Source organism: Bicyclus anynana, chromosome 12 (assembly GCF_947172395.1).
Source record: "Bicyclus anynana chromosome 12, ilBicAnyn1.1, whole genome shotgun sequence".
Lineage (NCBI taxonomy): Eukaryota > Metazoa > Arthropoda > Insecta > Lepidoptera > Nymphalidae > Bicyclus > Bicyclus anynana.
In genome coordinates, this window is record NC_069094.1 from 2965930 (window position 1) to 2979077 (window position 13148).

Consider the following 13148-nt stretch of genomic DNA (forward strand, 5'->3'; position numbering starts at 1 on the left):
ACAATGACTATCGTGTGTTATTGATAATGACTGGGACCGTTGATTTTACGTACTCTTCGAGGCACGGGATCTAACACCACTAACTTCCTAACTCCGAGCTGAAAGGAAAGAAAAGCCCGAAAGAAAGAAAGTACTCTACCCAGTAAACAGTCCGACCCAAGTCTCTAGTCTCGAACCCAGGAAGAAACCTCTTGATCTGAAGCTACATAGGCTAACGCTGCAGGCATTTGAGATTACTTGATAGTTAGTGGCTGACATAAAGGAGGGCGAGGCGTCCGCTAGTAGGTGACAAATGCTCCTATTTCAATCATCACCCGAGCCGAAATACGTCGATATGGCAGCAGTAGGCTATATTAGCAGCACTTTTTTAAACGAACCCTGTCTAGTCAAAAAATCATAGCCCACATTGAGCATTGACCATAAAACTATTGCTTCTACTATACATTGATTGAACCATTAGGTACATATTACGTATCACCAGCAATTAATTATTATTTTTACCTTATCAATTTTAAATATAATTAACGTTTGGAGCATAAGTTACTAGTGATTTGATATGGCTTTACTCAATTTCGTGAAAGTGTAATAAACATCTACAAACACTTATACAGACTTGCGTTTTTATTACGAGCGAAATCTTTTATTTCTGCTATATTCTTCTACTTCTTCAGTTTTAGTATTTTTTTTAAAGTAGAAAGTAAAAAGATTATATACAAACTTTTTGTCACATTATCATCATTAAATCGATAATATAAACCTACTGTTACACATGCTCATTGAGCAGTTGCTACTTATTAGCATGTGTATCGCAACATTGCTGATAATGAGCATGCTATTTTCGAGCTTGCTTAAGAATCAACAGTCGTGCGATTTATGAGCATGCTACTTGCTGCGCGAGTAGAAGAGGGCGTGGTTTTAGCGCGTCTGAACAGGTTTGCTTATTGAGTATGCTAGTCGATCAGCATTGCTATTCTGTATTCTCTTCACCTTCATCTCTCCCTGTCTAAACGATACTATAGACAGAGAGCGATAGATACAAATTAGCATGTGTAATTGGAATGTTTGCTTTGTTCATTCTTATTCAGGAGCATGCTTATTGCTAGTAAATGTAAACTGATGATAGGTATGCTCGTATGGAGCATACATAATACCACGTTTTTAGCATGATATTTTAGAGCATATGTAACAGTACCTTTATACTCGTATAATCTAGCATAGGTTAGTAGGTATTTGTTAACAAAGGTTCATAATTTCACATTGATTGTGGAACCGCATACAAAGTAAAAATGTTAAATTTTCAAATATATAACAGTTTATTTTACATTGTACTGGTAAGTAGTGAAGTTTCTTATACTATCTAAACTAATATTATAAAAAGAAGGCTCAAAGTCACTCAGCGGGAGATGGAGCGAGCTATGCTTGGGGTTCCTCTGCGTGATCGAATCAGAAATGAGGAGATCCGCAGACGAACCAAAGTCACCGACATAGCTCATCGAGTCGCAAAGCTGAAGTAGCAATGGGCAGGCCACATAGTTCGAAAAACCGATGGACGTTGGGGTCCCAAGGTGCTGGAATGGCGACCCCGCACCGGAAAGCGCAGTGTGCCGACCCCCCACTAGGTGGACCGAAGACATCAAGTGGGTTGCAGGGAGCCGCTGGATGCTGGCGGCTCGAGACCGTTTTGTTTGGAAGTCCATGCAAGGGGCCTATGTTCAGCAGTGGAAGTCCATCGGCTGATGATGATGATGATGATGATGATTATAAAGAGGTAAGATTTGATGTTTTGTTTTTAGTAACGAATGGGCTTCAATACCATTGGAGCGATTAAAAAAACTTTTAGCTATGAAAAGCTATCAGCTATCAGCGAGTACAATTAAATAGGCTATATTTTTTCTTCGTATTTTTATCGCAGACGAAATTGATTGGTATCACACATTAAAAATACTAGCAATACCTCGCGGTTTCACCTGCATATTTTCCGTTCACGGAATAAGGGTATAAAATAAAGCCTACAGCACTCGGGGTGAGTTTAGTTTACAAGCAACGAAAGAATTTTTGAAATCGATTCAGTAGTTTCGGTGCCTATTCAAACAAACAATCAAATCTTTTCTCTTTATAATAGTGCTTCTCTTTCTTCCAAACAAACAAAACAGTGTTTGTTAGTAAACAGTGTACATCGAATGTGGCTTTAGTACAGGACTCGAACCCAAATCCACATGATCCGTAGCTGGACTATCTGTTGCTTTGTAAGTATTATTGGTCTTCTTCTACTAATTTTTTTAACCGAATAAATGAGAAGGTTCTCAATTCGGCGCGTATGTTTTTTTTAATGTCTGTTACTTTATAATTTCGTCATTTATTGACCAATTTTGAAAATTCTTTTTTTGTTTGAAAGAGTATACTTTCAGATTGGTTAAATTTCAGTTTCATGAAAATAGGTTTAGAAATTTTGTGTTAAAATCAAAATAACTGAAGCATTATTGAAGTCGGTTAATTTTTTATGTTAAAAAGATTATAAGATTATTAAGATATAGATCGTATTCCTTGAATATTTTTTATGAAAGATACGCTCGCGCTTGACCTATTGACCTTGACATTTTTCAGATTCTGATCCAAATTTATGAAATTGACTCCAATGATTCAGCGCAGAAATCGAAATGGATATCAAACCCACATTCACTCAATAGCAAAGGTTACTATTTTATATTTTCGAGTAGGTAATACTCGTTAAAAACATCACACAATAATTAATATCACCATAAAAATAGCAGTGCATTGCTCTACTGGGACCGAACGATTATCACTGACAGGTATATTGTTGCCAATAGACTTACAGTGGAATTCATAGACGTTGTAGGGGCACCCCCAGGCGATCATTCACCCGCTGAGTGTCAAATTGTCAAACACATAGAGGTTAAATTCGACACTCAACGACTGAATGATCGCCTGGGGGTGCCCCTACATCGTCTATGAATTCCACGGTTAAAGTGCTAGTCGATCGGTCAGTGCGTCGTGCAATAATTGTTGATATTAGGTACTGTTCCACATGACGATGAACTGGTTAAAGTCTAAATAGGTCAAATCGTCAAAAAGTTATTACAGACGTGAAAGATGAAATAATCGTCGTCGTCGTCATCAACCCATATTCGGCTCATTGCTAAGCTCGAGTCTCCTCTCAGAATGAGAGGGGTAAGGCCAATAGTCCACCACGCTGGCCCAATGCAGATTGGCAGACTTTACACACGCAGAGAATTAAGATAATTCTCTGGTATGCAGGTTTCCTCTCGATGTTTTCCTTCACCGATTGAGACACGTGATATTTAATTGCTTAAAATGCACACCACTGAAAAGTTGGAGGTACATGCCCCGGACCGGTTCGAATCCACACCCTCCGGAATCGGAGGCAGAGGTCATATCCACTGGGCTATCACGGCTGAAATAATAAGTCCTTATTTCGTTTCCTTTATTTCAAAGAGGAAATCATAGGTACATAACATATGATTTGTTGATATTTGACTTTTTTATTAGGTACGATGGAAAGATTTTCTTTAGTAAAATTATAGTTATTCTAGTTTCGATTTTATCTTTTCTAGCTACTAAGAGTACATATTTATGTAAGCCAAATATAGATTTTGCCAATTTCATATTTTAACGTTTTCAACAGTTTTAATTATTTAAAAATAAACAAAACTTTCCTGTTTTCACTGGTTTGGAATTTTACAAAAGTAGAGGAAAAAATATAAATAACTTTACTATTTATTTTCAAAAACAACAATTAGGACCTAATTGTTTACGAAATGGCACACCATTAACTCCTGTATCGTACAGCCAATTACTATCCTGCACATACATTTCCCGTTTGAATAAAATATGTAGGTATCAGTAGCGAAGACTGGAATGTTCTAGTAGGTAACCCGTTCATGTATTTTAGTCTGAAAGAAAGAAAGATAAGATCTTTATTTTTAAGTAATGCCACATATCACATTAAATCTAAAATATATTATGGCTTAACTGTCCTCAAACAGTGGAGCACTAAAGAATTCCCTGTTATATATGGCATAACCTAGAAAAAGGCCCCATCTCAGCATTTTGCCGCATACTGTCTGTCTGTCTGTGTAGTTTGTGTACGTTCAAAACTGGATTTTTAAAAGGTAACCTGATAGGAATCGGATTGTTTGGTACTATCGCCCCTGGTAGGTATAGAACTACATTTTTTTGATTCGAGATCGAGTAAGATAGTAAAGGTATCTTAATAATTTAACCATATATAACAACCCATACTCGGCTCACTGTTGAGCGCGAGTCTCCTCTCAGAATGTTAGCTGTTAGGCTAATAGTCCACCTGAGATAGATGACCCAATGTGGATTGGCAAACTTCACACATGCAGAGAATGAAGAAAACTTTCAGATGTTTTTCTTCACGATGTTTTTCCTTCACCGTTTGAGACACCAGATATTTAAAATTAAAATGCACATAGCTGAAAAATTGGAGGCATGCCTCGGCCTAGATTCGACCCTATGCCCTCCAAATCAAAGGCAGAAGTAATATCCACTGGGCTATAACGGCTTTGATAGATATTATAAAGAGGAAATGTTTGTGAGTTCTTGAGGTTGTAATCTCTAGATCCATCTGGATAAAATATAAATGATACGTGAAAACCCAGTGGCTATTTCTGCCTTCAATTCATAGGGCGTAAGTTCGAATCCGGTCCAGGCATGCGCCTTCAACTTTTCAGTTATGTGCATTTTAAGAAATTAAAAATCACTTGTCTATAACGGTGAACGAAAAACATCGTGAGGAAACCTGCATAGGTACCTGATAATTTTCTTAATTTTCTGCGTGTGTGAAGTCTGCCAATCCGCATTGGGGCCAGCGTGGGAGGGGGCAAAATGAGAGGGGTTAGACCAATAGTCCATTGGCCTCATTCTGAAAGAAAACTCGTGCTCAACAAGCCGAATATGGGTTGTTAATAATGATGATGAAAATATAAATTTAGACTAAAAATCCCTGTAGCTAAATTCACCGCTGTTATGTATTTTTCAAAATTATTTTTACATATTACAGACAAAATTTTGTTGTCAATCGAACCCAACAGAAATTTGGCACTAACCATTCCTGAAGAGTGCGAAGAACTGGGGATCTGCGAATCTGTTCCCGACTACCCACACAAAATTATATCGAGGATAATAAAACAAGTGAGTTTATTTTTTTTTTATTCTTTACAAGTTAGCCTACTACAATCTCACCTGATGGTAAGTGATGATGTAGTCTTAGATGGAAGCGGGCTAACTTGTAAGGAGTAGGATGAAAATCCACACCCCTTTCTGTTTCTACACGGCATCGTATATCGTGTAGAAACCGTGTATATATCGTGTAGAAACCGAAAGGGGTGTGGATTTTCATCCTCCTCCTAACAAGCTAGCCCGCTTCCATCTTAGATTGCATCATCACTAACTTGTAAACAATAATAAAAAAAAACACGACATCGTACCGGAACGCTAAATCGCTTGGCGGTACGTCTTTGTCGGTAGGGTGGTAACTAGCCACGGCCTAAGCCTCCCACCAGCCAGACCTGGACTAATTAAGAAAATCTCAATCTGCCCAGCCGGGAATCGAACCCAGGACCTCCGTCTTGTAAATCCACCGCGCATACCACTGCGCCACGGAGGTCGTCGAAAACGTCGTGTTACGTAATTCAAAATAATCTATTGAAAAAAAAATACAAACGACTTCAATAACACAATAATGTTTTCTACCTATTAGATGTGTTACTAACGCAAGAAAAGTGAGGCGCTTAAAAAGAGGAAATTTTTCGTCAACTCAATGTTAGTTGTGGTCAACAATGAACGTTATTTATACAAATAATACCTAAATATCGTCTACAGTGTCGAGTTGTGTGGAAGAGTAAAAACTGTATATACTTAAATATATAATGGAATTAAGACAAAATTTTGCATGTGTGCGCTCAGTGTTGACTACAATACCTACTGAGCGCACATATTAATAGGATCACTGTTTGCGGTGATTCTGTAGGGACGTAACCGATCTACAATATAAAATTATCATTGCCTATATTGATCAATTTGAAGGCGGTGCCAAGCCCGTTATGTATTAATTCAAGGTATATAAAAAAAAATGGTTTTCTTTTATGTGCTTCTTTCAGAAACGAGTTCAATTAACACAGCTTGGCACCGACTTTTTTCTGTTAAGTAGTTTAACGTTTAACTGCCTTGTTGGTCTTGTAGTTAGTGTATGTGGCGCTGCGTGCTGGCGTGGGTGGTTAGGACATGTGGGTTCACATAATGAGGTCCTGGGTTCGAATCTTGTTGCAAACTGTGAAATACCAAAAATTTTCTTTGTCAAAGATAGTGAATAAGCCTGCAGGTGCTGTTAAAAAGGTTCATAATGATGATGATGAAAGTTTGATTTTTAATATTTTTTTAATAGGTTTTAGAGAGAAACATAACATTCCATATGGATGTAGATCCGAATGACAGCTACATGTATGTGACTGATGAATCTTTCGAAATATATGAAGAGGAAGAATTGTGTACGAGCAAACCCAAGGTAAGAAAGTCTGCGTTGCTTTATAAAGAAAAAAATAAATATATAATAAAAATTATATACTTCGAGAATAAATATAAAATGGAATTAAAGACAAAATATTGTACATGTGTGCGCTCAGTAGTGTAGCTAAATTCGGATCACTTTTTGCGGTGATTTTGTAGGCACGTAAAGTATCTATAGTATAAAATTATCATTGGTTTCAGCTATATTACCCGCAAGCGGCCCGCGACGCCAACAAAAAGTGGCATTTGATACTAAACTCAGTTGAAATATCGCAGAACTTCATCGGAGAACATTGCGCGTGAGTTGTTAAAGCTTTCTTTTATCTCCTATTTCGTCGTTATCAACCCATATTCAGCTCACTGCTGAGCTCGAGTCTCCTCTCAGAATGAGAGGGGTTAAGCCAATAGTCCACCACGCTGACCCAATGCGGATTGGCAGACTTCACACACGCAGAGAATTAAGACAATTCTCTTGTATGCAGGTTTCCTCACGATGTTTTCCTTCACCGTTTGAGATACGTGATAATTAATTTTCTTAAAATGCACACAACTGCAAAGTTGGAGGTGCATGCCCCGTACCAGATTCGAACCTACCACCCTCCGGAATGGGAGGCAGAGGTCATATCTGCTGGGCTATCACGTATCTCATCTCCTCTTTATCATAATGGAAATTGTAAATTAATATTTACCCGACTGCAAGAAGGGTTATGTTTTTCGCGCGTATCTTGTATGTATGTATGTACTTAATATTCTTTATTACCTCATATCTTCTAAACCGCTAAACGAATTTACTAAGATATCATTAGATTCGTCTTAATAACCCAAGTGTTCTTAAATAAGTGAAGTTAAAAAAAACCAACACGACGGCTGGAGACGCTTTAGACTCGAAGTGATTTTTTTTTTTTTAGTATTACGATATGGGCTTCAAAGTAGTATATCATGGCTATATTAAGAAACCCTACAATTAGAAAAACGTCATTTTTAATCGCTATACAAAATACCGACATAGCTCAACGAGTTGCGAAGCTGAAGTGGCAATTCGCAGAGTCGATGGACGTTGGGGTCCCAAAGTGCTGGAATGGCGACCTCGCACTAGAAAACGCAGTGTTGGTCGACCTCCCACCAGGTGGACTGACGACATCAAGCGAGTCGCAGGGATTCGCTGGATGCAGGTTCAGTATCGTGATGTTTGGAAGTCCCTACAAAAGGCCTATGTCCTGCAGTGGACGTCCGTCGGCTGATATGATGATTATGATACGAAATACGCGAGGAGGATGACTAGGTGCGCGCAGGTTAGGCAGTTGGATATAACCTCTGCCTCCGAATCCGGGGGGTGTGGGTTCGAATCCGGTCCGAGGCATGTACCTCCAACTTTTCAGTTGTGTGCATTTTATGAAATTAAAAATCATGAGTCTCAAACGGTGAAGGATAACATCGTGAGGAAACCTGCATACCAGAGAATTTTCTCGATTCTCTGCGTGTGAAGTCTGCCAATCCGCATTGGGTCAGCGTGGTGGACTATTGGTCTAACCCTTTTCATTCTGAGAGGAGACTTGACCTCAGCAGTGAGCCAAATATGATGATGATTGATGCCATGATTGATAATGATGATGATGATGTTACTTTATTTGCAGTTTGAAATATTCAAGCTGTAACAAAGTGGCATTCTTCACAAACTCCTACCATGGCGTGTGTGTACAGAAATACATGCAGAGGATTATGTACGGGATCAATGAAGAGTTTACTGGAGTCATCAAAACGCTGTTCGACGTTCCCAGTTGCTGCTCTTGTATAGCACGAATAAGTTACTAATGTTTTTGAAAACCTATAGGTACAGAAGGGCCATTGTTAGACAAGTCAAAAATAAAAATAAATCGACAGTGAAGTTAGCTATAGATGGACAGCCAGTGTTTCATTTTATAAAAGACTATCAGAACCTCACAGTTTCACTTGCTTGTAAAGGGATAACATATAGCATAATATAGTGCTAACACTCGGGAATAGTGTAGCCTTCAAACAGTGAATGAATTTTCAAATTGATTCAATAGTTTCGGAGACTTCAATGAAAATACACAATCAAATCTTTCCTTTTTATATATAAAAGAAGATCATTGATTTTGGGCACTTTTTGGAAGTGCTGCCCAACAAAAAAATATGGCACGAATCGTTAGAACTTGCCATTTGAAGTATTAGCACAGAAAACATATGTATGCTATTAGCTGATATAGCATAAAAGTTGTAGGAGGGCTCTGAACCAAGTTATACAGGTTGGGTAGTTCTAACCAAATGGGTAGTTTTAACGATATGTATCAGTTTTTTTTCATTGCGGGCATTTTTGAAAATTGACAAAATGTATGTATATCGTCGAACCTGTATAACTTGGTTCAGAGCCACCCGACAACTTTTATGCCATATTAGCTATTGCTCCAAATGGCTAATTCTAAAGAGTCGTCCCATTACTTTTTGTTGGCCGGCACTTTTAAAAATAGCCCAAAAATGGATGGATTGTGAATAATCTCCTTTGTCAGCTCTTGCTCCTGCCATAGGTAAATGCCATTTACGGAGTTTGGACCGTGGTTATCTACGTACATACGTAGATACGTATACAGCTTTAATTACCATTGCATATCCTGGTGCTACTAAAGTACGAAGTTCGCTATTATTTTTAAAACCACATTATTAATTAAATTAATTCAATTTACCTGTTTGGTTTCATTAGCGCGTGCTGAAGCTTTATCGAAGGCGTTGTGACGCCATTGATAACGTCACTGCTTCTTATCACTGCATTGGGTATTCCCTATGCAAATGTTATTATTATAGTTCAGGAGTCAGCCAATATTTTTACAATAGTTTTTTTTTATTAATATAATATTAATTTAAGGATTTTTTTGTTTAATGCTTCTCTGTCTACGATTTAAATTTTATTTTTAACTTGTGTCTTATTGACATTTCACAATATTACATGACATTGACAGCTTACACCGGATACGAATTCTATTTCACGTGTTTTTATTGGCTGTTTTGAACACTTTTACTGTACTGTCTATGTTTAATTTGTAGACAAGGAAACGAAACAAAAAAAATATTTTTCACTACTCTTGCTCAAAAAAACCGTCATATTACCACTCCACAGCGGGCCTAAACGAGCATTACAGCCTCTAGGGGCTAAAGTAATTTTGTTTTTTTAATTCTTGTATGTTACGAGTACTATACTACTATAAAACGGAGGAGGTCTTGCCTGTGGAATGCGTTCATTTTTTTTTTTAATTTTTATTGAGTCAAGAATAGAGCGAGAATTGAAGACATGGGACATCCTTTACGGTGTAATACCTTTTACTTTTTTTCATGTGAAAAAAATAAAATTAAAAAGCGAGAATTTAAAAAACAATTGGCGTGAATAATACACACTTGATTTTTTTCCGAAATTCATTGTAAATTTGTGACCGCACTGTTATCACTGCATTGGGTATTCCCTATGCAAATGTTATTATTATAGTTCAGGAGTCAGCCAATATTTTTACAATAGATTTTTTTTCTTTTTTTTATATTTACAAGTTAGCCCTTGACTACAATCTCACCTGTTAGTAAGTTATGATGCAGTCTACGATGGAAGCGGGCTAACATGTTAGGAGGAGGATGAAAATTCACACCCATTTTTGGTTTCAACACGACATCGTACCTTAACGCTAAATCTCTTGGCGGTACGTTTTTGTCGATAGGGTGGTAACTAGCCATGGCCGAAGCCTCCCACCAGCTAGACCAGAAAAAACCAGAGAAAAAATTAAATCTCTGGTATGCCGGTTTTCTCACGATGTTTGTCCTTCACCGTTTGAAACGCGTGATAAGTAATTAATTTCTTAAAATGTACACAACTGAAAATTGGAGGTGCATGCCCCGGACCGAATTTGAACCTACACCCTCCGGAATCGGAGGTAGAAGTCATATCCACTGGGCTATCACGGCTCTTAACAATAAAAAGTAGGTACTATAAATTAATTAACTTACAGTAAAATTACTGGTGAATTATAATTTCTGATAGCCTTGGTTTATACCTGCCAACTTATAAGCTATAGGTAGGTATAAGTTGGAAAGAAGATGTCAAAAAATCATCAAAAATATTGTCTACTGTTGCTTTTAATAACATAAATACCTAACGTATGATCCTGGACTATTAAATTGTTATGTAATAAGGTATGGGGTAGGTAATGAATATTGCATAGCAATTGGCGACGTTACAGAGTTTTCCTGGTTTCACACTCAACAAATTTCTAGTCCTAAATCAATCCAAATAGGTTTTTTTTTTATTTTATTCTGTACAAGTTAGCCCTTGACTACAATCTCACCTGATGATGCAATCTAAGATGAAAGCAGGCTAACTTGTTAGGTGTAGGATGAAATCCACACTCCTTTCGGTTTCTGCTTGACATCGTACCGGAACGCTAAATCGCTAGGCGGTACGTCTTTGTTGGTAGGGTGGTAACTAGCCACGGCCGAAGCCTCCCACCAGCCAGACCTGAACCAATTAAGAAAACCTCAATCGGCCCAGCCGGGGATTGAACACAGGATCTCCGTCTTGTAAATCCACCGCGTATGCCACTGCGCTATAATGAAAGTTAAAAAAATGCTTAACCAGAATGCAAGTCGATAGAAACAGTAAGTAGGTTAAGTATAATGTATTTATGGGGTTAAATTACTTTTTTAACAGGTTTTTTTTACTTTGAGAATAAATACCTACTTAAAATTTGATTTAGTATACCTTTTATATGTAGTAAATATTTTCTGCAAATTGACTGTTAAAAAAAAGTTACTGAGTCAGGATCTGGCGCTCTCTAGCTCAAGTAAGTATATGCTAGGCAAAACACGTAACCCTAGAGAGATAACCTTATTCAGCTGTACATAAAAGATATATCCATTGATTCATATATCCTGTGTGTTAATCCAGAGTAATATCTATTTTCATTCAAAATTTCGGCCAAATCGCCTCAGTAGCAGCACAAACAGACACACAAACTTTCATCCTTTATGATAGTTTGAAGTGTGATATATTTTTACAAACTAATAAAATTATTCGTATGAATGTTATGTTAAAACTAATATGTGCTTATTATAAACAAACATTTTATGTAGGTAAGTAAACGAATGCATCACATCATAACTTAGTCATAACTGCAAAAATATGGTACTACGTAAATGTAAAAAAATGTAAAATGATCGTCCCGTGACGGTGTGCACCGATGACAGAGCTAAACAAAATAGGAAAACCAGATACGCGCCCTCATTAGAAAGAAAAAGAATTTTAATCGACGCGGGCGCCTCTGAGACGTACGTTATCTTTCAAGGGTTAAGCAAAGTAAAGGCAAAATATTTATTATAGGTACGTAGATACGTAAATTCGTCTTTAGTCCTCTAATATAATACTATAAATACGCTATAGGAAAATAATGGATTAGGTAGGTTACTACCTACTATTATCTGATGTAACTAAAAGCTTCTATTTTATTAAAAAAAATATACGTAGGTATAATGACGCAATTTAATAATTTCTGACGATGTCACAAGTCTAGGTATACTCGTGGGTGACTTGTGACAGCGTCACATTCTAATAATTATTATTTTAGTCATAACAAATTGAGGTTGTTGTGTGTAATAGTATTATTATTAGAACAGCCCCCTAGCCAAGTGGTACGTCAATTCTCTTTCAACGATCGCCAACGCTTCGGAAACTAGAAAGCTGTATGGGAATGACAGTTGCTATCGACAGGTCACGTCATCAAGATTTGTGATTCCCATACATTTTTCTAGTTTCCTCTGGCTAAGGGGGCTGGTTCGTCGTCATTCGGTGCTTAAAAATGCTGTACCTGGGAAATTTTCCGGGATTTTTGGTAATAGTCCATTCTGATAATAGTACATTTTGATAGGCTCTTTTTGAATGTCTACTTTGCCACTTCGTATCTTTGCCGCGATTAAGATCGCATATGTGAGAAAATGATGTTAACAATCCATTAGCATTCTTTTTTGTTTTTATTCTTTACAAGTGAACCCTTGACTACAATCTCACCTAATAGTAAGTGATGATGCAATTTAAGTTTGAAGTGGGCTAACTGGATGCGCTACAAAGCGTAGGATGAAAATCCACACCCATTTTGGTTTCTACACGACAACTAAATTGCTCGGCGGTACGTCTATTTATAATGTTGATCGTCAAGCCAATCGGCAAGATTAAAGAAAAGGACTTAATATTCCACATGATTTTTGAGTCTTGAGTGTTATTCTTTCGATAGACATTTTAATCTAGTTTAATTGTGACGACCCCTAGACTTGGTCGCTAACTATGGGCCTTATTAGAAGGCTCAAAATCACTCAGCGGGCGATGGAGCGAGCTACGCTTTGAGTTTCTCTGTGTGATCGAATCAGAAATGAGGAGATCCGCAGACGAACCAGAGTCACTAACATAGCTCAACGAGTCTCGAAGCTGAAGTGGCAATGGGCAGGCCACATAGTTCGAAGAGCCGATGGACGTTGGGGGTCCCAATGTGCTGGAAAGGCGACCCCGCCTAGGTGGACCGAGGACATCAAGC

General features: G+C 37.7%; 1 protein-coding gene across 2 annotated transcripts; it reads left to right on the forward strand.

Annotated features, from left to right (window-relative positions):
- The first annotated feature begins 1237 nt into the window (after nt 1-1237).
- LOC112043506 (protein spaetzle) lies at nt 1238-8879 on the forward strand. Of its 2 annotated transcripts, none has more exons than XM_052884754.1 (6): nt 1238-1331; nt 2605-2692; nt 5066-5196; nt 6449-6568; nt 6772-6869; nt 8205-8638. In XM_052884754.1, exons 1-6 carry the CDS (start codon nt 1287-1289, stop codon nt 8380-8382), a joined length of 660 nt encoding a protein of 219 aa, XP_052740714.1. In that variant the 5' UTR covers nt 1238-1286; the 3' UTR covers nt 8383-8638. The 2 variants fall into 2 exon arrangements, with proteins under 2 accessions (XP_052740714.1, XP_052740713.1); XM_052884753.1 differs by lacking the exon at nt 1238-1331 and adding an exon at nt 1426-1768 and having other exon boundaries at nt 8205-8879.
- Nucleotides 8880-13148: the final 4269 nt, after the last annotated feature.

Bases quoted from the DNA above. Each gene is read 5' to 3' on its own strand.
- LOC112043506 (XM_052884753.1), top strand. From the start codon at position 1,517: ATGGGCAGGCCACATAGTTCGAAAAACCGATGGACGTTGGGGTCCCAA. The intron at 2,693-5,065 runs GTTACTATTTTA...TACATATTACAG, and splicing joins ACATTCACTCAATAGCAAAG to ACAAAATTTTGTTGTCAATC. The intron at 6,569-6,771 runs GTAAGAAAGTCT...CATTGGTTTCAG, and splicing joins TGTGTACGAGCAAACCCAAG to CTATATTACCCGCAAGCGGC.